The sequence below is a fragment of the Misgurnus anguillicaudatus genome, chromosome 25 (assembly GCF_027580225.2).
Source record: "Misgurnus anguillicaudatus chromosome 25, ASM2758022v2, whole genome shotgun sequence".
In the NCBI taxonomy this organism is placed as follows: Eukaryota; Metazoa; Chordata; class Actinopteri; order Cypriniformes; family Cobitidae; genus Misgurnus; species Misgurnus anguillicaudatus.
Genome location: NC_073361.2, coordinates 23,678,448 through 23,703,205, shown reverse-complemented (window position 1 = coordinate 23,703,205; position 24,758 = coordinate 23,678,448). Strand labels below are relative to the sequence as shown.

General features: G+C 37.9%; 3 protein-coding genes across 4 annotated transcripts; 1 reads left to right on the top strand and 2 right to left on the bottom strand.

The window, feature by feature from the left end:
• The first annotated feature begins 3 nt into the window (after positions 1-3).
• On the top strand, positions 4-11,243 carry lrrc31 (leucine rich repeat containing 31). Its single transcript, XM_055182888.2, has 11 exons — positions 4-323; positions 543-595; positions 2,100-2,306; positions 2,385-2,531; positions 2,627-2,794; positions 3,169-3,339; positions 6,282-6,449; positions 6,576-6,743; positions 6,819-6,983; positions 7,061-7,231; positions 7,407-11,243. Exons 2-11 carry the CDS (start codon positions 583-585, stop codon positions 7,763-7,765), a joined length of 1,737 nt encoding a protein of 578 aa, XP_055038863.2. The 5' UTR covers positions 4-323; positions 543-582; the 3' UTR covers positions 7,766-11,243.
• On the bottom strand, positions 9,347-14,019 carry lrrc34 (leucine rich repeat containing 34). The gene is made up of 10 exons (XM_055182886.2): positions 13,857-14,019; positions 13,660-13,775; positions 13,430-13,494; positions 11,271-11,354; positions 11,050-11,178; positions 10,862-10,957; positions 10,632-10,786; positions 9,877-10,032; positions 9,624-9,750; positions 9,347-9,544 (listed from the first exon to the last, which is right to left on the bottom strand). The coding sequence occupies exons 1-10, from the start codon at positions 13,952-13,954 to the stop codon at positions 9,347-9,349; spliced, it is 1,224 nt and encodes a 407-aa protein (XP_055038861.2). The 5' UTR covers positions 13,955-14,019.
• Positions 14,020-14,152: 133 nt separating this feature from the next.
• On the bottom strand, positions 14,153-23,690 carry mynn (myoneurin). 2 transcript variants are annotated; one of them, XM_073863715.1, is made up of 9 exons: positions 23,558-23,690; positions 22,964-23,257; positions 20,322-21,793; positions 18,896-19,055; positions 15,805-15,983; positions 15,496-15,579; positions 15,326-15,411; positions 15,024-15,213; positions 14,153-14,993 (listed from the first exon to the last, which is right to left on the bottom strand). In XM_073863715.1, the coding sequence occupies exons 1-9, from the start codon at positions 23,620-23,622 to the stop codon at positions 14,740-14,742; spliced, it is 2,784 nt and encodes a 927-aa protein (XP_073719816.1). In that variant the 5' UTR covers positions 23,623-23,690; the 3' UTR covers positions 14,153-14,739. The 2 variants fall into 2 exon arrangements, with proteins under 2 accessions (XP_073719816.1, XP_073719815.1); XM_073863714.1 differs by having other exon boundaries at positions 14,153-15,213.
• Positions 23,691-24,758: the final 1,068 nt, after the last annotated feature.

Sequence of the window (24,758 nt, the reverse complement as noted above, 5' to 3'; positions counted from 1 at the left end):
GTTTCCATGGCTACGTATTTGTCAGGGAGGTGGATGTTAACCATGGCCAGAGTCCACCCTACAGATTTATGTATTATGACAACTTTATAGGCTATATGCTTTAAATGAATAACTGAGGTTACTAGTGTCTCATGTGACAACTGCATGTTTACACTGTTTATGTACAAGCCGGTTTGCCAAAGTTCAACCTGCCAACAACACTTCCGGGATCCGGGATGACTGAATGAGATCAATATAATAACAGCTTCAACGGGGACTGAATCTACCTAAAATCATCGCATATATGTATAAGCTAAACTACACGTTGTAAGAAACACCGCAAGGTAGGACTGTTAATAATAGTCATAAAAACAGAATATGTGATTTTAAAATAGATCCTCTTTAGATGAAGAGTATAAAATAACATTAAACGATTGTCATACATGTCAATACATGAATGTATTGATAATAAATGCTATCAGAAATATATTTATAATGAAAGCTACACATAACTCTTCTGAAATGTAACGTTAACGTTACCTTTTTTAACTTTCACATCCTAGATCTCCGAAATCAAGTTGGGTTTTACATAAACACAAAGCAATGGATTCAACAGGTATGTAGTATGTTGTGTAAAAGTGTCAATCTTACGAAGTGTTTTAAGAATATTTCCGGGTCACGTTGATTCACCTGGAATGTAAAAACAAATGTGTATTGTAAAAACAAATATAAAGCATGTTATTTGAAGTGTCTAGGCAGCTACTGTTTTTTGCAGTATTTATTCAGCTTATAAATAAACAATAAATGTCAGACTTATTTTTTACAGTAGTAACAAAGGTGGAACTGTTAACATTATTAAATACTAATTAACTGCGTATTATTAATGAATGTATTGATGCTAATTAATGGAAACATATTTTAAAGTGTTATCAAAACTTAAAAGTAAAACATCAAGTCACCCAGCTAACATATATAAAATATTAATTATTTACAACATGCCATAAACACTATTTTAGAAATGTTTTAACTAAAATAAACATAACCTTAAAGTAGACATATCATGAAAATCCGACTTTTTCCATGTTTAAGTGCTATAATTGGGCCCCCAAGCTTTTATCAACCTAGTAAATGTGAAAAAGATCAACCTAGTAACTTAGTTTTGGTAAACCATTCCGCACAAGCATGTAAAAAATAGGTCATTGAAATTTTGCTCTCCTTGTGATGTCAGAAGGGGATAATATGGCCCCTTAATCTGCACTATCCAACCACGGCACTGGCATTTAGTGCATAGATGGGCTCATTTGCATGTTAAAGGACACACCCAAAACGGCACATTTTTGCTCACACCTACAAATTGGCAATTTTAACATGCTATAATAAATTATCTGTGGGGTATTTTGAGTTAGAACACATATGTACATCCTAAAAAAGTCTTATGAAATGTCCCCTTTTTAAAGTTTAAGGAACATCCCTTTTCTACACGGGCACATTGAGCCCATTAAGGGTGCTATACACATACATTTATGCATTTGGTTGACACTTTTATCTAAAGCGACTTACAGTGCATTCAAGCAATACATTTATATCAGTATTTTTGTGTTCTCTGGAAATCGAACCCACAACCGTTTGCCTTTTTGCACAATGCTCTGCCAACTGAGCTACAGGAACATAATCAACATTAAATACAATATGTGACCCTGGAGCACAAAACCAGTCATACGGGTCGATTTTTGGAAATTGAGATTCATACATCATCTGAAAGCTGAATAAATACGCTTTCCATTGGTGTATGGTTTGTTAAAAAAAAAAGATCTATTTGAAAATCTGGAATCTGCAAAAAATCAAACATAATGTCATTACCAACTGCATCCACTCACAAAAATAAAGTATTGATATATATTTACTGTATGAAATTTACAAAATATCTTTTTATAATATCCTTATGATTTTTGGCATAAAAGAAAAATCTATAAATTTGACCCATAAAATGTATTTTTGGCTTTTGCTACAAATATACACATGCTACTTATGACTGGTTCTGTGGTCCAGGGTCACATATATTTTTAATGATTTTTTTGTCATTTCTATGATGTACATTAATACACTCTTTAACGTTGCAGGGTCTGCCAAAGGCAATCAGAAAAGATCTCCTCTGGATCTCATAATAAACCAGCTCAGAAGAAAAGCCTCTTTCACAGAAAGAAAGAAACCGGCCGTGGGCCGCCTCTTCCGCCCATCCGAGAGCAATGGAAAGAGAAATGGAGAGATACCTGAACTGAAAGAATCAGAGGGCAGTGAGGAAAAGGAGAACAGCGAACCTAAGAAAGGTGAGAATCAGGTCAAAAGCATTTACAAGGTTCAACATAACACAAACATATCTTGACAAGCACTTCTTTTTCCTTTAGAAGTCAATAATCTGGATGATGAGATTGGATCTGTGGTGGGATGGGATCGAGTGAAACAGTTTATTGAGAAGTTGGGGAAAACCCCACAAAGTCAAAATTTAAACCTGAGCCACTGCGATCTGACAGCCACAGATGTGGTGGAACTGGGTGGGTGTTGTGACATATTTCTTTTTCGGTAATGTAATATATACACAGGACTGCGTATGTTTGGATCTTTAATTATTGTTTTCATGTTACCTCAGCCACCTTACTGCCATTCCTGCCTCAGCTGGATGTGATGGATCTCTCTTGGAATGATCTGGTGGGAGGCTCCTTGAAGGCTCTTACGGCCCATCTGCAACATCTGGAAAGGTTGAGAGTCCTCAAACTGTGTAGCTGCAGGTTGACGGCGCAAGATCTCACAGCTCTTGGTAAAGGAACAATCATTGACTAAGCTAAAGGCATTTTTTGGGGTTTCTACATAAAATAATCCTATACATAATGTAAAGAGCATTCTGTAAAAACCTTGATATCTTTATTATTGACTGAATAAGGTCATGTCAAAAATTAAAATCAATCAGTTAAATCAAATTGATGCTCATAATCTCAAAAATAGATTATAAGACTTTACCCTGGATTTCACAGGCAGGGTAACGTCATTGTACCATGCATATCAAACTACAGATTTGACTTATATAAGTTATCTTCCACATATCCCCCTTTTTCTGATCTTAAATATATAGGCAAACGTGCCATGAGTATGAAATTTTAGATGATAAAAGGACTTTGTCTCATGATGTTTCAGGGGAGTCTCTGGACTGCATTCCTTTGATGGAGGTGATAGATTTGTCCTGGAATGTTGGCATAGGGGCAGGAAATCTTGGAGACTTTACATCGCGTCTCCGTGCTGACAACACACTGAAAGAACTCCGGCTGGTGGACTGTCAACTCTCAGAGACAGACATTACAGCTCTGAGTAAGAACCAATACTGTATATATATAAAAGCCATAATAATTATAGATATTGAAGTGGAACCTACAAGTATTAAGTGTCTATAATGTGCATTCCTGCAAAAAAAGGCTTTTTATGATGTTAAAGTCTGTGTAAAGTCTGATAATAAATTTGTTCAAATTTGAATGATTTGAAAAACTGCCAATAAAATATGTTATCAAAATCTTGAAAAAATAAGGCTGGATCTCTGCTCCCAAATTCTGTGGGCGTGTCTGCTGTCTGTGCAGAAACCACGCCCACTCGGTGCCTTCTCAACTTTCAAATACTGCTACAACTTGTGCCCTGTCCCAAATGGCAGACTCCGGACTTGTGGACCTACACACTTTGATGACATCATGTAGTGCAGACCTTAGGGACCCTTGACGCGAGTCGAAAAGGATGCACCGGAGTCGTATTTTGGGACAGACTCGAGCGTCAAGCTGGAAATAGGGAGAGATGTTGCCCATCAGTGTGAACTCCTCCCTTCCGTAGACTGATTGGTCTGATTCCTCTTTCCCAAGTACTTCTGGGTTGGTAAAGTGCGCAAAGCCTGCAGCAGTGTGGGCTTCGCTGAACACCGCATCAAGGGTGCAAAGGGGGCACTGATGAGCACACTTCGGAGCGTAAAAATTACAGATGGGACACCCTACGGACTCGTACACTAAGCGAGCACGCGCAATTTAAGGCCATGAGACGGAAAGTACACATGAACTGCGCCATTTGGGACAGGGCCTTGAATAGATGATCGCTATTGTTTTGGAAACGGGGCCACATTTGGTTCTGGCTAGAGCGGATACAGCTACGGCCAAATCTCGCAAGATGTTTAGGGTTAGAATAGGCTCGTTTGAGATGAGTTTATTCTGTGAAGAATCGATCACTGGTGATCACCGCGAGATGCATGTCGGTAAGACAGTGTCCGAGTTACGTTCGACTATGGCCCTGTCCCAAATGGCACACCCCAGACTTGTGGACCTCCTCAGAGTCCACACTTTGATGACATCATGTAGTGCAGACCTTAGGGACCCTTGACGTGAGTCCAAAAGGGCACACCGGAGTCGTATTTTGGGACAGACTTGAGCGTCACGCCGGAAATAGGAAAAGAAGTTTCCCATCAGTGTGAACTCCTCCCTTCCGTCGTCTGATTGGTCTGATTGCTCTTTCGCAAGGGCTTCTGGGTTGGAAAGTGCGTGAAGCCTGCAGCAGTGCGGGCTTCTCTGAAGACCACATCAAGGGTTCAAAGGGGGCGCTGATGAGTACACTTCAGAGTGTAAAAATGACAGATGGGACACCCTATGGACGCGTAGACTAAGCGAGCACACGCAATTTAAGGCATCAAGACCGAAAGTCCACATGAAGTGCGTCATTTGGGACAGGGCCTTGAATAGATTATCGCAATTGTGTTGGAGGCGGGGCTTGGTTCTGGCTACAGCGGATACAGCTGCTGCCCAAGTTCGCAAGATGTTTAGGGTTAGAATAGGCTCGTTTGAGATGAGCGTATTCTGCGCAGAATCAATCACTGGTGATCGCTGCGAGATGCATGTCGGTAAGACAGTGTCCGAGTTACGTTCGACTATGGCCCTGTCCCAAATGGCACACTCCGGACTTGTTGACCTCCTCAGAGTCCACACTTTGATGACATCATGTAGTGCAGACCTTAGGGACCCTTGACGCGAGTCCAAAAGGGTGCACCGGAGTCGTATTTTGGAACAGACTCGAGCATCACGCCGAAAATAGGAAAAGAAGTTGCCCATCAGTGTGAACTCCTCCCTTCCGTCGTCTGATTGATCTGATTGCTCTTTCGCAAGGACTTCTGGGTTGGTAAAGTGCGCGAAGCCTGCTGCAGTGCGGGCTTCACTGAAGACCACATCAAGGGTGCAAAGGGGGCACTGATGAGCACACTTCAGAGCATAAAAATGACAGATGGGACACCTTACGGACTCGTACACTAAGCGAGCACGCGCAATTTAAGGCCACGATACCAAAAGTCCACATGAAGTGCGTCATTTGGGACAGGGCCTTGCTCTGTTGTCACGCTGACGTGTGCCAAAAAAGTCCCGCGATGAGGAGGCAGCTCGTCAGATTCTGCAGTCAGGCATAGTTGCTCTCCACCGACTGCAGTGACGAAGCAAGATGGGAAAAGAAATGCTAACAAGATGGGAAAAGAAATGCTAACAACATAGCTTTAAATGGTTATTGGCCAGGCCCAGGTATTTTATATATATATTTTTTACTTTTATTGACTTGTGATATTTCTATTTTTAATGAATTCCTTTAAACTTTTGTAATGGTGCTGAATAATTTGTGAGCTGTTTATATTTTACACAACAGAAAAGATACATTTAGATTTATCCATCCCAACATTTACTAAGTAAGTTAGCGTTCTCCAGTAATAAACAGGTCACCTTCGTTGATTCTCCTTATAAACATCTTCATCTAAATGTATTTATTGATATTTTATCCGTGATAAAATACGCAAAATCTGCCTCTGCTGACGTTTGTGGTCGACTGGACTGCGAGATTGGTGAAACCCTTTTTTCGCCTCAATTTCAGTCGAGGCGAGCCACATCTCAAACAGGCCTTATGAAAACAGCGCTCATTCTGCGAGATTTTACAAGATTTCGGCCATAGCTGTATCCCTTCTAGCCACAACCGCCATGCTCGGTGGCTTCAGTGCGTCATCGAGCCATTGTTTTAGCAATACATTACTGACATTTAAAATGTGTTTAGAAACAATTCTTTGAAATTACTTTACACAGACTTTAAAGTCTATGCGAGTGCCTGGATATGGAATCTTTGGTTTCTTTTAGGAGGAAGAATCTGCGTATGATTGTTTACATCTTGCACACTTTTACTCTTTAACTACCTTTATTATTATTGCATGCAATGATTCTTTTGACATAGGAATTTATACTGATATTTTTCTCCAGGTGTGGCTCTTCCCATGTTGTCTAGTTTGGAGGACTTGGATCTGTCAAATAACAAGCTGTTGGTCAAGGGAATGAAGAACTTTACCTCTTCTTTGGGTTCTACTCCACGGCTAAAGTCCCTCAAACTGAGCATGTGTGGACTGAATAAAGACAGCTTCAATATTCTTGGTATGAGAGATATCCAATAAAAAACACATTGGGGAACTGACCAGACACAAACTAATAACAACACTGTCACTCGAGAAGTGTTTAAAACTGAAATGTTACAAATTCGTTTCATGTAATGTTTTAAAGGTCAAGCTCTCAGGTTCATCACAGGGCTGGAGCACTTGGACCTGTCTTGCAACAAAAAAGCAAGTGGAGGTCTCACCTCAATGGCCACTAATCTTACACATCTTAAGCACTTAAAGAGTCTAGACTTGCATCTGTGCTGCTTAACAAAGGAAGATATGTTAGCTTTAGGTAAGAAAAATAGTTACTGTTGTATGAAAATTGAAGTTGCTTGCATTTGAATTTCAACTCTATACTTACTTTCAGTCCAGGTAGCTTCATCCCTACAAGAGCTCAGAGAGCTGGATTTGTCCTCTAATAAAAGCGTTGGAGATACTCTACAGGATCTTCTGCACACCCTTCCTCTCCATCAGATATCCAAACTCCCGCTGAACAACTGCGCTTTGAGCACATCAGCATGCCATGCTCTCGGTACGAAACCAGTACAGATTTAAACAAAATTTACAAATTCAAAGATTGTGAGAGAACTGTGTGAATGTTTTTTGCAGCTGCCAACATGGTGAACTTTAAACAGCTTGAAAGTCTGAACTTGTCTTGGAACAAGTGTGTCGGGGAAAATCTGAAGGAATTTTTGGAGCCTTTGAAAGCGGCTGACTCCAAACTGCAAGAACTCAGACTGAGTAGCTGTAATTTAACCACAGAGGATGTACTACACATCGGTAAGTGTTGTCATTTATACATACAGTATGTTGGTAGGGTGTGGCTTTAGCAACATTGACATGGAGGGTTCGACAGCATAAATGAACGAATGAATCAAAATCTGTTTAATTAATTATATAAAATCGTGTTTTTCATAGTCTATGATGCGTCTGCCAAACTCTTGTGATCCTACAGAATCGGCCTGTCAACGTGGAGTTCTGTCCCGACTGAAGCAGTTAGATCTGTCTTATAACGGCAGTGTTGGAGATGGTGGTTGGACGTCTTTGTTTGGAAAAGCCGGCTGTCTGAAGAACCTCGAAGAACTGGATGTCAGTCTTCGTCCCGCCACGTGTCTTTCTGCATCCCCCTGGCTACCCGCCCTGCTGGAAGCTCTTCCTCAGCTCCCCTGCCTCACCCGTCTGTCTATGCAACATTGGGCTGTCAGTTCAGCCGAGAGAGAAAAGCTGGAAAAAATTCTTAGTAAGAAAAATGTCATTCTGGAATGCGAGGCCACACCCACATCAAAGGCAACCTCTTACAGAGAAGTATTGTAGCCACTTTGATGTTCAGTCTTTTGTGATACTGAAGTTGCAAAGCAAGATATTACTGATAATGAAGTGTTGATGGATGTGTCAGAACCATATTTTCTACTTTATAAGAGTTATTATGGGTTAGATTTTTTGATTCTCAAACTGAATTTAACCGTTTTAAAGCTGATTGTACAGTGTTGCGTCATTCATTTTACATATTTACAGTAAAAGTTAAATTCAGGAGTGGTTAGTGTAAAAATGAAATCGTATGAACTAAAAATTAGTCAACAAAATTTCTCTAACAAAAATCGTGGGAAATTTAATGTGACACCATAAGGCTACGTACACACAAAACGCGTTACTCGCTCTAGATTACTCGCGGGATTTAACTTTGTGTCATGCGTTTGAGGCGAATAGCGCGTGTTTTCACAGCAAACGCGCTGCTCATATCACGTCATTCGCATCGCCCCACGCGAGGACGCATCTGATCACGTCTTTGCATTGACTTTGTATGAAATCTACTCGCGCAAATCGTTGAAATCGCGTCTGGTGTGAACCCACAGTAACAAAAGTGTCAAAGCGAACCATTTACATGAATGATATATTATTCACAATTCATTATGACTGTCTGTGACATTTCCAGACAATGGACACAAAGACGCAAGATGTAAGAGCATTGTAATTATAATGAATTATAATTAAAGAGCACCTATTGTCCGATTCACGATTTTACATATCCTTTGGTGTGTAATGCTACGTACACACACCAAACGCGTAGCATCGCGTTGCTTGCTCTATTACTCGCGGGATTTAACTTTGTGTCATGCAAATTTTTCGCTTGAGTTGAATATTTTCAACTTTGGCGAAGGCGCGTTTGAGGCGAATAGTGCAAGTTTTCGCGCCAATTGCGCCACCCAATTCGCATCGCGCAAATTGTTAAACTCACATCTGGTGTGAACCCACATTAAGTGTGTATTAGTACATGTTAATGATGTGCAAAAGGTATAAACCCCAAAGTAAACGATGACGCGAGTTCTCTTTTTTTGGACTACATCAAACACACGGATTGTAGACAGCAGTTTACTTCTTGGGCCTGTTGACATGGACAAACCAACATTATAATTCCTCCCACTTCAGACTCACAGCCTGTAAGTTAACTCCTGTTAGCATTGCATTGTGAGCGAATCTTTCAAACATGGTAAGGAGCGTCACATTTCCGGCTGACGTCAGAGGTATTCTGGCTAATCACAACGTACAGGTTAGCTGGGCAATCAGGGACACAGAACTTTTCTAATCTGTGAGTTTTGTACAAAATCAAAGCGTTTGAGAAAAACTGGATATCTGGGGCTACAAAAATGTACGCCATGTGGAAAAGAATGTTTTTTGAACCATAAACAACCCATACACATTGTATTATACCATCAAATACACAAAATCCTTTTTTTAGCAATGAAATAGGTGACAATCTACTGCAAAACACAAGAAAAATATACCAAAACATTATTTTGAATTTTCTTTAAATCTTTAATTTTTGTTTCAGTTCAGATCTGTCTTAAAGAAATATTGAGAAAAAAAATGTATAAAAATGTTATCATGGATATGAGACTAGGTCTGAGGAACCAATGAATCTGATTTAATCAGGGCCAGTGCAGAATTACTGAAATCTCCATCCCATTCACATCGAGACATCCTGCGTAAACCATGAGACGTTTCTGCTAAGAAAACATGACCGTCAACCTCATAGGGGGAAACATCTGTGTGCCCATCCAACAGTCGCCCGCTGCTTATCAGCTGGGAGAAAGCCTGCGGACAATTACTTTCAATGTTACTTTGTAGTTGTTATTGGACACTGTATTTTATAACATCAGAAATGGAGTCTTACCACACACACAGGTTCCTCAAGTTTATTTCCCCAGATATAAACGTGTGTGAGACTGGAATTTACTCCGATCGCCCTGTAGAGGGACATAAGACCTGCTGTTCCAATGTTGTTACTGGTAATAGACAATCTAGGAAACAAAGAAGACCAAATCTGTATGTTGACTAGAAATGTTGATATTTAGTGTGTACTTTTTTTATTGTAAACTTTTAATAATGAATACTAGGACTGGATTTTAAAAAAAATAGATACTAACGCTCTAAGTTTGCTGTGTGGAAGTTTGATAGCTTCACTCAGATATGCAGCACCGTCATCCTCGATGCGATTGGAGGAGAGATCTACAATCTCCAAAGTGCTGTTTTGTTTTAAAACCTCTGATAAGCATTTGGCTCCATCTCGAGTAATTTTGTTACTGTTATAAAGACAGGTTTGTTAATTCACACACAATCTGGATTAAAGGCGGGGTGTATGATTTTTTAAAAACACTGGAAAGGGAGTAAGGCCGGGTACCAAAACACACATGTAGCCAATCAGCAGTAAGGGGCGTGTCTACTAACCGACATCGTTGCCTGGGTTGCGTATGTGTGGGGCGGGTCTATCAAAAGAAGGTCCAGATTCTATTGGGGTAGGGGCGTGTTTGTTTAGGTGATTTCAAATGTCAACATTGGCTTTCAGAGATCATGCACCCCGCCTTTAACTTTATTTTTTTTAAAGACATTTAAGAGATTGTTCATCCACCCTGAGTAAAAGTGGATGCACAAGGGGCTATTCAAGCTTCAAAAAGTGTCATCATTTACTTTTATTTGATAGAAAACAGCAACTTAATTCTTTTTTTTTAGCATATCCTCTATTTTTTGGCATATTTTATTACACTTAGTGATAAAATCTATACACTGAATGCACTGCAAGTTGCTTTTAATAAAAGTGTCTGCAAAATGTGCACGTGTAATGACAGATGGCAGAACTTTCATTGGTAAACAATTCCATTTAAAGATTTTTGTGTGTAAATACCAGCGAAGATCCAGGTAGCGTAGAGAGTTGTTCACCTTCAATGCTTCACACAGTCTTTCTACACCAGTATCAGTCATGCCATGTTTTCCCATGTGCAACTCCCTTAGGGTTTTATTTACCACCAGCATCTTTGCCATATGGACTGTAGTTTCCTCCTGTTGTTTAAGGCATGATTACTTTTAACCAATAAAAAGTATTTTTGTAAAAAAAACACTTCATTTCAGACATACCTGAAGACTGAATAGAAGAGGTCGGCTAATATTAATGGCACATATTCTTCTGTTATTGCTCAAGACGATGGCAAACGCTATTACACTTTGTGTAGTCTGGTGAATAATCATAACACTGATTACTTAAAATGTACAATTTTTATTATGTATATAATATTTGTATGTATATTTGTTATATGTAAAATTACCAGGTCACAATCTGACACATCCAATTCCACTAAAGTAGCATTGATCTGCAACATGGCAGCCAGTTGCATGGCACCTTTGTTCCCAATTTTATTTCCAGTCATTCTGAGCGTCCTCAAGCTTTTATTTTGCTGTGAAATGTAGAGGACAGACACTAAAGTGATGCTAATAAAGTTTTTATTATAAATAAATCAAATGTAGATCTTTAATTCCTGAGACTTACATGTAAACTTTTTGCTATCATTTCGGCACCTTCTGCTTCAATGTCATTGCACATAAGGTTAAGAAACTGTAGGGACTCACTTTCCTGTTAAAACGGTTATATAGTTTTAGGGTCAATATCACTATAAAGTGCTTCTGAGACTGCAAAATTTCCCCCCAAAAAATCTAAGATTTTTCCATTTAACTTCATATGTTTTGTATTAAGGAGACCGTAGGCTGTTAAAAATGCATATTGGTCAAATTCCAGCACTTTTTATAAATTAAAGGACAAGTTTGGTATTTTACACTTAAAGCCCTGTTTTCAGATTGTTTATGATGAAATAGAACGGTTTTGACTGAAATTTTGACATATGCGGCTGCCCCGAGAATTTTCAGGTATTTGTTGTTTCACCTCCCACCTCTACAATGTGTGTATAGGTGCACAGGAACAATCCTTCATAAAATGCATTAAACTTTCGTTTTACAAAGACGTGAAACTCACCGAGTGGTCAGGGGTGTTCACTGATATGCTCATACAAAAATCGCTGCAAAAGATGCTTTCCAACAGGTGTTTTAGCATTCGTTGTAAACTTGTGGACCTATTTTTCCAAACACCTCACACCCGTACATTCTTCCGTTGAGAGCTTGAATAATAGACACTCCAGCCCAGTTGGTGGCGATAATCCGCCTTTGACAATTGCAAAAATACAAACAACGTTCCCAGCACGGAGTAATACCGTACCTCACAGCACATCTAATACAAATCAATGGAGTTGGACAAAAACTAAGATAAAACCTGTTGTAAAGCATCTTTTGCAGCGATTTTTGTGTGAGCATATCAGTGAACACCCCTGACCACTCGGTGAGTTTCACGTCTTTGTAAACGAAAGTTCAATGCATTCCAGGAAGGACCGTTCCAGTGCACCCACACAGTCGCTGAAGAGGTGGGAGGTGACAGAACAAACACCCGAAAACTCTCGGGACAGCATCATATGTCCAAACTTCAGTCAAAGGCATTCCATTTCATCATAAACAAGTGTAAAATACCGAACTCCTTTAACTGCAAGCAAACACCATACAAAAATATGTCCACCCTGTCATGCAAATTCAATGTTAAAAAAAATCATGACAGGGTGGACATTTTTAGCTACATTTAACATTTAATGAACACATGATGTAGCTGCAGTTAGCTAAGTGCTTCACTGTTGAAGCTGACTGTGCACTGTTTAAAATACATATTTTAATTTTCTGCAAAGTTTTATGCTTGACATCAGGCAACTACAAACACAATATGATGAAAAGTGTAGATACTTACTGTGTGAGCATTATATGTTTAAACCTCCACTGAATAAAGACCAAATGGGGGACGGGATGTCACTGACTACTTCAGTTGGTTTCTTTAAAAGTGCAGTGTGTAAATTTTTGCAGCATCTAGTGGTGAGGTTGCGAATTGCAACCAACGGCTTAGTCCACTGCTCACCCCTCGCTTTTGAAACACATAGAGAATCTACGGTAGCTGCCACCGGACAAACATGTCATCGCCGGAGACAACTTAGTAAAAAAATTGTCCTTTAAGGCTTCTGTAGAAATATGGCGACTTCCATGTAAGTGCACCCTCTGTGTATGTAGAAAAAAATGTCTCATTCTAAGGTAATAAACACATAACGGTTCATTATAAAAAGGTATTTATACAACCCTGATAATATAGTTTTGTATATTATTTTGCATTTCTGTCAAGAGATCCTTCTAAAAATTACACACTGCACCTTTAAGGAGCGTTTACCCCAAAATGACAGGGTGGAAAGCAATTTTAGGGACACATGCCAAAATGCTTAATATTATTATGAATAATTAATATACAAAATAAATATTAGTTTTTTATCAATTAACTTGTTGAAGCATATATCCAATCAAAAAAATGTATAAAATGGGAAAAACATATTTCAAGAGACTTATCATTGAACTTGTATGTGTTTAAATGTTTGGCCATTTATAATAAAACTTCAGGATTTTATTATTTTGGAATATATTCATGATGATAGGGTGATTCTGATGACCGCAAACGGCACGTCATAGTGATATTGACCCTTTAATGTCTCGTGCAGAATTGTTTTAGTTTGTTAGACAGGTAAATCCGAGTTAGATAACTTACCAAGATTTTTAGGAACACTAGTGACTTACCTGAATGATGTTTGCAAGATAAACTGCTCCTTTATCCGTGATGCAGTTGTATCTAAGGTCTAAACCTGCAATACATTATTTTTAATGTCACGAAGTCAGTAACAATGTACTTAAAATGCGACAAAGCGCACAATATAAAGTTATAGCCCTAATAAACGTGTTTAATTATCCCTTCTTTATGATTTGCATTTCTAAATTACATTTCTTGGAAAGAGGAGTTAATAGTTTACCCTTTATTGCTGAACTTCCACCCAGCGTTTTTGACAGGACAAGCACATCGTCATCTGTCAATCTCTCTTTATGCCTCAGTCGATCATTACTACCAGCTAGTTCAAGTGAAACACCGCTGAGCAAGATAAAGCGAAAATAAAATCACATAAAAGCCTGGTTAACGATAACAACGATACACGCGAGTTACTTAACCAACCTGTTCTTGGCATCTAACAATACTTTCAAAATACATTCATTGGGAAGTCGCTGAATTTCTTCGCACGCGGACAAATACCTCCTTTTTAAGTCCTCCATCTTCTGCGCGTGTAGTTTCTGAGGCAACAGTAAGTTGCTATGGCAATAAAGAACGCGTCAGCGGAAGGACGACATCTGCTGGCCAACCAAATGTTTCGCATGGTAAATTAATTTTAAATAAAATTTTAATTTATATGTATTTATATATTTTTTTTTGTTATGAATGCATTGCACATATAGTCATAAACAACAATAAAAAAAGATGTAAGATGATTTATTATAAAATATACTTACTTAGACGGTCCTATTTTTTCCACAACGTATAACAAATTTTTGAGCTTGGGTCATATAACATTTTTGATATTTACAAATTTTAAAAGACAAAATATTGGATATAGCTCAAAATGTTGGATAATGGTTCTAAATATCAATAACAAAAAATCATAATGTACACTCGTGTTCCCATAATCATATTAAATAAAGTATTTTTAAGCAACTGAAACAAAATGATTCCAAACACAGCTTTTTATTTTACAGCTAAACCTAAGTTTGGCCTTCCCTTCATATATTTGATGCCTGATGATCCAGGTTCTGCTCTGAATGGGACACAAAATAAAAAAGGAACGAATAGAAAAACACAAACACAGCCGTTACAATAGCTGATATCTGCTAAGATTTTCCATCAATCAGAATAAAAAATAAATAGTTCTAATGGGAAGTTTAGGAAGGTAAGCTATTGCTTCCATCTGTTCCCTTGATACCCTATGACAGCCATCTCTAGGAGGATAACTCTGTGTATTCACTTTATGGAGAAAGCATTTAAAAGGGAGGAAAAATACGGAATTTTAATCAATGGTCTGAACAATGACAATCTGCGTGTGTTCCATCTCGTCAGTGGCCGGAATTTCGTACTGTTCCACGACATAGCTCACTTGCTCGCCCGTTTCTCCATGGATGAGGACAGGAGCTTCGGACGAATCGGCATGCTGGAAGATCATCTGTGGTTCTGAGCCGTCTGCATGCTGTATGATCATTTGAGGTTCTCCAGACTGTTGTATGATCATTTGAGGTTCTGCAGACTGTTGTATGATCATTTGAGGTTCTCCAGACTGTTGTATGATCATTTGAGGTTCTCCAGACTGCTGTATGATGAGTGAAGCTTCTGGGGGCAAAATTGGCAACTGTGATTCCATTTGGATCTCGTGATCTGCAGAATCGACGAGGGCGGAGCGTACACGCGCGATCAGGCCCTGGTGGTCAATGGGGATGTTGAGGGGACACTCGGTTTTTGGAATAGTTTGTTCTGTGTCGGGAATAACTGAAAGATAGGATAAATGAGGATCAATGAATGAAAATACCTCAATTGAGAGTTAAAGGTTTATCCAAATGAACCAAACAGAATAATATATAAAAAAATTAACATAACATAACATTATGTTTTAAAACAGTGTGCTTTTTCAAGCTGTAAATGTCTGAAAATGTGTTTCCACACAGGTTACACTTCACTTTTCTTGACCCTATAGGCAACAAAAGAAATCATTACAGTTTATATTCTTGCAAGGTTTCCATTTTAAAAACGCATAATTCGTTTTATAAATTACCATTATGGATGTCCATATGTTTTCTAAGTTCCCCAGACGTTAAGCAAGGTTTTCCGCAATCCAAGCAGATATAAGGAGTCACACCTGACAATTAAAGGAAAAAGAAAAGTATTGTTTGTTAACAATTGTGCAGTTTATTTTATAATATAATATCACCCTTAACAAAATCCCTGTATTATTTGCAGAATAAAGTTCTATATATTTCTCCCAGACTGCCAAAACTGTTTTAGGCAAGATGTAGGTTTAGCAAGGATGTAAAGGCACTAAAGTAGATAGATGCTGATGTGAATGTTCTGTCGTTAGACCCACCAGTGTGTTTCCTGGTGTGAGTGATAAGTGAGCTGGACACAGCGAAGGCCATGCCGCATGTGTCGCAGATGTACGGTTTCTCCCCTGTGTGGCGCCGCTTGTGATACATCAAAGTGCTGGCCTGTGTAAATCGCTTTCCACATTCTCCACATTCGTATGGCTTTTCACCGCTGTGCTTCCTGGGAGCAGATAAAAAATGCAGAGAAGTCAATAGAATCGTGGTACATGCAAGAAGACAAAAAAAACTCAAGGCTAAGGAGCAATTCACAAAGAATGTGTTTTTTGAATTCCACTTTGAATGAATTTAATCGTTTTTCTATATAAACACAAGCTAAATTGGCGTGATTGGCGCTCGTCTTTTGCAGCACCGCACTTTAGATGCAGTATCAAGCTCATCAATGTCAGTTCTGGTACAGTGGATCAATCGTGAACGCCCGGAGGCGGAGCATGCGTTGCAGGTTTTCTTTCAGGTAGGGATGGGACAATTACCGGTTTCACGATTAACCAAGATCCATGATTTTAAAATTTAATTATCATTACAACCGTGTTTGATTACCGTGATTTTTAAAACTCGTGGTAAATCCTGTCCAGCCAGAATCAGTTTGACGCAGGTGCGCACATGCAACATAGTTTTTTGCACAAGACGGCATTTAAGGGATAATGTATTGTATTCATTCACGATAAACTTATTGGACAAATTTATTTATATATTTACCACAGAAATAATTTCAGGGACATGAAATATTAAATTTGTTTAATATTTCATGTCCCTGAAATTATTTCTGTTTTGTTCAAATGTTTTCAGTGTGTGTATGAGTTCTTTTTGAATACTCCCATCTCATTTTAACAAAACCATGATAATATTGATAACCGTGATAACTTTCGTCACCAGTGTTGGGGAAAGTTACTTATAAAAAGTAATGCATTACAATATTAAGTTACTCCCTAAAACAGTAACTAATTGCATTACTTAGTTACTTTTCATGGAAAGTAATGCGTACGTTACTTTTAAGTTACTTTTGCGTTACTTTTTCTTACTTGGCTGAGGCTTGATCTCTTTCAGGCCTTGCAGGTGTTTTTTATGATTGCAAAAATGTCGAGCTCTGGCCTGCCATCTTCGTTTCTGATTTAAACTGGTCCCGCTGAGGTGCACAGATTGCGTAATTTTACGTTAATATGTTCAGTTTAATTCAGTACATTATTTTATTTTTAAATTGAATTAATTAAACTGAAAAGTAACTCGCATGACTTTTTTAAAAAAGTAACTCAAATATTAATGTGTACATTTATAAAGTAATGCGTTACTTTACTCGTTACTTCAGAAAAGTAATATTATTACGTAATGCGTGTTACTTGTAATGCGTTACCCCCAACACTGTTCGTCACTATAATCATGATATGAAATTTTCATTCCGTCCCATACCTACTTTCAGGCATCCTCACATTTTGTGCGGCGCTTTAAAAACAACTCACGAGTAAACACGACATCTGTCACCTACAGAATCAAACTTAAAATGCAAAAACTAAACTACATAGTTTTTTTCCAAAACCGTCAAGGTGCCACCTGCCTGCCATGTAGCAACAACCTACACCTCTCACCATTAATGCTCCTCATATATTTATAAAAAAACAGTTATACGTTCAGAAACTGTAAATTTTATAATAAAGCAGGCATAGTGTATGGGATTTGGCATGGCAGCCAATAATAATAAATAGCTATAGCCTTACCTAAATGAAGCAAAATTCTGCGTTTGGACCTTGCATTATACGGGTGACTTGTGAAATTAGACTTATGAGGTGTCCATGACTGGATTTGGGTTCTTTGACATCGAAATATTTATAATAAAAAAAATAAAAAGCTTCAGTGCATGTTATACTATAAACAATTACAGTTAAGAAACATGTGGTATTTGGTGATCATTGATAAATGTAGAGACAATAATAAGGAATATAAATGTGTCCAAGAAAAATTTTCTCATCCTCCGCAACAATTTTCAATCATTGTTTAAGCCCTCAAAGAACTTACATTTATTAAAAAAAATTGTTGGAAGGGACATAATTGGCCGTGACGCTAAGCAGTTCTTATTTTTTCTCTACAGATAAAAGTAGAAATTTTGTTTGTCATAGTACCTAGACAACTTTTTAGTTCTCATTACCGAAACATGAATTTGTAAATGCATATATTTAATGTAATATCATGTTGCGGTAATGATAATTTTTGATAATGATAATCTAAAAAGTTTAAATAATTCTATAGGAAATATTTTTTAAATCCTATAAAAATAATGGTTATAGTAAGTTCAGACCTTAATCTTATATGTGCAAAAAATTGGCTTTAAGGGCTTTAAAAAAAATCTAATGCTGGACCTTCTAGCTGGATTTCGTGAGAATCACCCATATGTATTAATAATGCATTCAATGTTTAATGCTGTTGTTTTGTCGACTGCAAACTTGAATCTGACGTGTTGTTGTTCTGATCCGTAAAACAAAGTCTTGGTCTTGAAGTGCGGATGTCTATTTTTAAAACCTATGCTCATTACTAAATAGTATCAGTATTTTCATGTATAAACAGCAAAGACAGCTGCTTTTTAGATAGCAATATGGGTGTAAAACAATTACAGCAATTCAAATCTTAATCACCAAGTCCGCAGTTGAGCCTCACACATGCTCCGCCCATGTATATATTTATATATTATTTATTAAAGGTAGAAAAGTGATTTAGTCAAGAGCAATGAGAGATTTTCTCTCAATTCTGTTTGATTAACATGAGTAACAGACAGGAGCAATATTATGTAACTTTCCTTTAAGACCAAAAGTCCGGATCCAATATACTATTACACATGCATTACACTGTTACAGGCCTGAATGACCGTGTTCATGAGGATACTTGCAAAGATTGGAATTTTGACACACAGGTGTATTTAAGGCCAATAAAGCGGCAAAAATGCTCACAAGCTCGAACAGCGAATGCGTGGCCTGCGTGCTCCTCTCACACAGAAAAAGCACATCCATACCAATGTTGTTTGTTTGAATGGTAGAAAACTGCAGTGCTTGTACAAAACACGTATGAATCGAAAAAATACGCACACACCTTATGTGTATTTTCAAATTGCTAGATGTGGCAAAAGCCGACCCACAGAAATCACATTTGTGCGGCTTTTCTTCTCCGTGATGCATGCGACAGTGATAGACCAGCTGACACTTCTGCGCAAAACGTGAATCACAGGATGTGCAGGTGAAGGGCTTCTCACCTGAAACAATACAGAACATTCATAATTAACCCCTAAATAAACACATACTGCAACATAAGTAACCACTTTACCATACATATATATAACAAACTAACATTTGTGACTCAGTCTGTGAAAACCCAAATAAGCCATTTACTGTTTTTCTATATAAAATCATCCTACACGAGTAATTCTCACGAAACCATTGAAACACCACGGCACTAATGATTTTAGCTTTAAAATGTGTAATATAGTAACATTAAAAAGCATCAGAATTAATACAATACTGTGTTCTACCTTGCACAATGTGTGATTTCAACATAAGAATTTATAATTGTAAATTTTATCTCATTTTCTGCTGAAATTCTCATTACGGCAATGTGTCCGGCTGTGTTTGAACATGCGTTATGTTGTAATTTAATCAAATTAACACAAAAATATTAAGAAAAAAAAAATGGATGTTTTGCTAGACTACTTTAGATGACAGAAAAAAATATTTACTGAATATTCATGTATAATAATAATGAAGAAAAATTTGGAAAATGATGTGTCCATGCCTGATGTTCTCATCCTCCGCAACACTTGAGAACAGTTTAAGCACACATACAGAATTTTAATAAAGTTTGATTTTGAGTGACCAAGCACATGGACCAGTTACTTCAAGATGGCTACCAGGTAAGATCATTTTTTTACAGTTAATTTGAAATATTGTCTTGTCAGAATGCTTACACAACATTTTGATTATCATTACCGCAACAGATGCTTATTAAATGTTAATTTAATTAATAGAAGCATAATACTTTGATTTTAAATGCATGTGCAGAATCTCCAAAGTATGTTCTTTCAGGTTTGTCATGTCATTTTGAAAATATGTCAGTGTTGATGTTTTCTGACTGTTGCGGTAATGAGATTTTTTAGGACTAATTTTTTAAATTATGTTACAAAAAGTGTTAAATGATAAGTAAAAGTTTTTAAATTAATGTTCCCATTTACTCCAGACTTTGTTTCTCAACGTCTGGTGGGGAAAAAAAGTAAATTTAAGCAATTTTTACATTTTCATGCTTGACATTTTTAAAACCAAGTTTTCGTGAGAATCACCCACATAATGTATAAAATATTCAAAGAAAATATAACCCTGATCTCCTTTACTGTATAAAGTCATGTCAAAGAAGAACTCAATGTAAAATCAAACTTTGATGCTCCTAATCTCATAATTACAATATGAGACCTGGATTTCACAGACAGGGTCACGTGTATTTCAGACTACAATAACAAAACCTTTCATACCTGTGTGTATGCGCATATGAGTCTTTAACTGGTTGCCCTGTCTGAAAGAGCGAGTGCAGAGCTTGCACTCGTATGGTTTGACGCCCTTGTGTATGCGCATGTGTCTGCGCAGGCTGCTCATTTCTGAAAAAAGGTTCCCGCAGACGTTACAAATGGGCTTGAGTTTATCCTGCGAGGGCTTCACCTCCTCTTCTCCTGCCCAGTCCTCATTATCATTGCCGAATTCGTCATCATCCTCTTCCTCCTCATCATTGCTTGCTTGGCTTTCCCGAAGCTTTCGGCTCAAGCTTCTCTTTCTCGTGCTGGCACGGACTTTCTTAGAAGGACTTGAATCTCCAGAATCTTCTGTACCTTGCGAGGACCCCTCTTCAGTACAGCCATCAGCGAGTATTTCAGAATCTTGGCTTCTCTCCATATCTTCTACTTCTCCATCGTTCCCTGCTTCCATTTGCTCTGCTTGGTTCGAGGACTCGGTCAACTCCGAAGAAAGTGGCTTCAACCGAGGTCTTCCTCTTTTACGGCCTGTACCTTCTTTTTTCTGTGCTTCCGAACATTCTTCGCTGTTGGTGGTTCCTGTCTCAGCTTTCACAGTTTGGTTCTCTGTGGGTAGCGGCTTAGTCCGTGGTCTTCCTCTCCCTCTTTTAACAACTTCCTCTGGGTTCTCTGGATTATTCTTTAGGTCAGCATTACTGCCCTCTTCCTCACCAGCCTTCGTCTCACCTTCAACTTCTTCAAGAATCACAGTTTCAGGGTTGCCTGCTTGTTCTTCGTCACCTTGTTCTTCTTGTCCTTTGTCTTCCTCCGTGCCAGCAAGCGTCTCAGGCAGAGGCTTAATTCGTGGACGACCCCTTTTGCGGGCAGGGCTCTCACCCTCCAAATCCTTTGTTTCTGCAGAACCATCTTCAGCGTTAGCAGAATCAGTTCTCTCAGCAGGCAACGGCCTAATCCGCGGGCGACCTCTCGGCCTTCCAGTTCCTCTTCCTATTACTCCACTTTTTGGACTAGTGCTATGCTGCGCTGATAAATGATCGGTCGAATCAAAAGTAAGAGGTCGTATCCTTGGACGACCTCTAGGTCTACCCCTTCCTCTTCCTCTGCCCCTCTGAGCACTAAAACTGTCCTTCTCAACATCATCCTCATCCACCCTGGATTTGGGTTTCCTACCTCTCTTGCCACCACTCAGGGGTGTCTGGTCGCTAGAAGATAATGCTTCATCGGTAGACGCAGGATCATTGTCATAGCCTTCATCATCAGCCATCTCTTCCCTTAACCGCACCCGTTCCTCCACCTCCGAGATCGGTTCTAAAGGTTCATAATCATCTGGGCTCAGGGGGGATCGTGGGTCTATATAATCTGCTTGCCTTGTGGGTGATGCATCACTTTTAAACTCATCTTGACTTATGGAACAGCGAGCCACAACCTCAGGCATCCCAAGGTAGGTCGCAGCTTTCTGAATACTTTCAGTTTCATCCCTGCAGAGAACAACGTGACTTACTTTGAAACAGCATATACATATTTTTGAGCAATTAATTTTAATAACTTTCAGGATAAGACATTTTTTACATTTATTGAAGATAAATGATGGTAAATAAAAAGTTGATGGTACCTATTGACTTCTAGTATTTGTTATTCCTACTATGGAAGTCAATACTGTCAACTGTTTGCTTAACATCATTTATCAATGTGTTCACACTGGTATAATATGTCCTCATGGTAAAGTAAAATAAATAACTAAAGGCTTAGAACAACATGATGTTGGGTAAAGGATGACAGAATTTTAATTTTTGGGTAAAATGCAGTGGTCACATTTCGAGTTTGGCTACCAATACAATTGGAAGAGTGTAAATAGTGTGTAGTAAACCTAAACACCATTTTTTACTTTCATAAATAAAGTGGTTCGATCTCTAATATCTATAGTACCGAGCCCCTAAGGTGACATTGGAGTAAAAAAATCTGAAATTTAGTTTCACGTGCTTACGTGAAACTTTCATTTGCTCACGTGAAACCTTCATGTGCAGAATTTTTTTAAGTTTAGTTTTGTAGCAGAATAGACCTCTAATATAAAAAATACTATTTATATTTACTACAGGTCTTCCCATGTCTTTAGGACTTTTTCATGTCTATGTATCATAGTCTTAAAGGGGTCATAGCGTAACATTTTTTTTTTTTATGTTTTAGTGTTAGAATTGGGTTCCCAGTGCTTCGATCGCTAGAAAACATAAAAAAAGAATAACCAAGTAACTTTGTTTTGGTAAACCATTATCTGCAAGCATGTTAAAAATTTTAGTTTTTCAGATTTCGCCTGTTTTGAGACGTAGAGCAAGTCTGCAAGTATTTTGCACTATCCAATCATTCATCACCATCATTGCGATCAGTGTTTGCATTTTACAAGCTCATTTGCATTTTAAAGGACACACCGCAAAACAGCACATATTTGCTAGCACCTACAAAATAGCAATTTTAACATCTTATAATATATAATCTGTGGAGTATTTTAAGCTAAAACTTCACATACACACTCTGGGAACACCAAAGATTTATTTTACATCATAATATTATGACCCCTTTAATATGTCCTCAAGGTTTCCCTTGACTGTAGGAACCCTGTATATAAAAATAGATAAAGATTCCCATGAACTCACCTGTCCATGTTCAGGTCCCCTGTGTATATATAAGTCAATAGTTTTTCGAACACGGTAACGTTAACCAAGTCGGGGTCCAGAGTTATGGTGGCATCTTCTCTGCCTGCATCAATGCACTGGGTGGAGAAATACTCGCTAAAGGCTGCCAAGACATTATGATGTGCGTGGTATTGAGTCTGTCCAATTGCCACCGTGCAGTCACACAGAAAGCTTCTCTCACGTTGTCTCTTCAGCTGCTCCAGAAGAAACTCACTATGTGTGATATGTGGCATTATTATGTGCGAGAGGAGAAACCTGCAATACCAAGAGTATCTTATAATGTTTGCCCAGTTTTGTATGCAATTACAAAATAAACATGACTTTATTATGGTAACCATAGTTGGTATTTGTAGTAAAACCACATTAACCACAACATAATTTATTATGGTCTCCATACAGTAACCATAGATGAGCCATGATTTGTAGTTAAAATATGATAGTACAAATGATAATAAATCAGCCCAAATCATGGACACTACACTTTACCATAATACAATCATGGTACAGATTTCTAAGATATCGTTTTGTCAGCAATAAATAAGAAATGCAACTTACCCCACGTATTTTTTAAAAGGTTTAATCCACACACAGAAACCTGTTAAAATAAAACAGACATGCATCTAAAAATGTAATTATGCATACATATATAATAGTCCATATATCTGCAAAAAAAGTCGTCATCACGTATGAAAATAAAAGTTCCCGCCCGTTACTCAAAAGTTGGTTGCAATAACGAGCTTGCTGCACATTGACGCTGTTAAAACACTATTCAAAATATTATAAAACATTTAATATTTTCACTTGTAAATATGGAATAAAAATAACATAATACATAAGTTTCTGGGCGGATACGGAGATGAATGTGTATAATTTTGACATGCAAAACAAAGGGCTCTTATTTCGAAAATGCTCGATCCGGTACAGCGCTAGCCGCCATCCGAAGGTTAGCGCTGTAAATTACTAACACGCTATAATGAACAGTGCAATAATTACTTAAATTATATTAAATATGATTATGAAGTTTCAAAAGGGTTTTTAATAAAAATTCAAGCCTCACGTTTATTCGACAGTAGATTAAAATCTCTTTGCTTTGGCGGCCATTTTCGAGGTCTTCAAGAGGACTCGCTTGGTGACGTCATATCCGGTTTGAATTGTTTCCTGTGGCTAATGCAAAAAGGACAAATTCAGTTTTTAGCCCCTAGGTGGAGCCAGAGAGCAAAATTAGATTAAATTTAAAAACATTAAAATATTTTCTCAAACTGGGTGGTTGTGACCTAGGCTAAAAATAATAATAATTTAAAATATTTAATTGTATTAAATGTGCTATAGTTTCGTGAACTGACGTTATTGCTTCTGTTACACACTTTGATGTCTTATGTAAATAATATATTTGTTAACAAGAATGTTTACACAATCTTATCTCCACCAGAATATAATTTGCAAATTTTATGGTAGTGCACATACACCCCATTACAAACCCCTTAAAAACTGGTAATAAATCATGATTTTTTTATGAATCTTTATAATTATGAATAGAGGCCTGGGAATTTTTTCTATGGTTTTTTTTGTGGGCCTTGCCCCTCTAGAATTTGGGAAGATGTGATGTATTCAGTTAGTTCATTGTTTTAGATAATAGGGTAATTAACACAAACATCAGGAAGAAGATAGTAACTTAAAAAATATGTCTGTGAAGAAATAATATTTTTTAATGATATAAACAATATATGCAACTGTTATATGCTCATAATGAGCAGTG

Coding starts and splice junctions, on each gene's coding strand:
- lrrc31 (XM_055182888.2), top strand. Junction 3,340..6,281: donor GACAGACATTACAGCTCTGA/GTAAGAACCAAT, acceptor ATTTTTCTCCAG/GTGTGGCTCTTCCCATGTTG. Junction 7,232..7,406: donor AGAGGATGTACTACACATCG/GTAAGTGTTGTC, acceptor GTGATCCTACAG/AATCGGCCTGTCAACGTGGA.
- lrrc34 (XM_055182886.2), bottom strand. CDS start 13,954: ATGGAGGACTTAAAAAGGAGGTATTTGTCCGCGTGCGAAGAAATTCAG. Junction 13,495..13,659: donor TGGAAGTTCAGCAATAAAGG/GTAAACTATTAA, acceptor AATGTATTGCAG/GTTTAGACCTTAGATACAAC. Junction 11,179..11,270: donor TGATAGCAAAAAGTTTACAT/GTAAGTCTCAGG, acceptor TACATTTCACAG/CAAAATAAAAGCTTGAGGAC.
- mynn (XM_073863714.1), bottom strand. CDS start 23,622: ATGCATGTCTGTTTTATTTTAACAGGTTTCTGTGTGTGGATTAAACCT. Junction 15,984..18,895: donor AATTTGAAAATACACATAAG/GTGTGTGCGTAT, acceptor ATCTGCTCCCAG/GAAGCACAGCGGTGAAAAGC. Junction 15,214..15,325: donor ACACTGTTTTAAAACATAAT/GTTATGTTATGT, acceptor TCCTATCTTTCA/GTTATTCCCGACACAGAACA.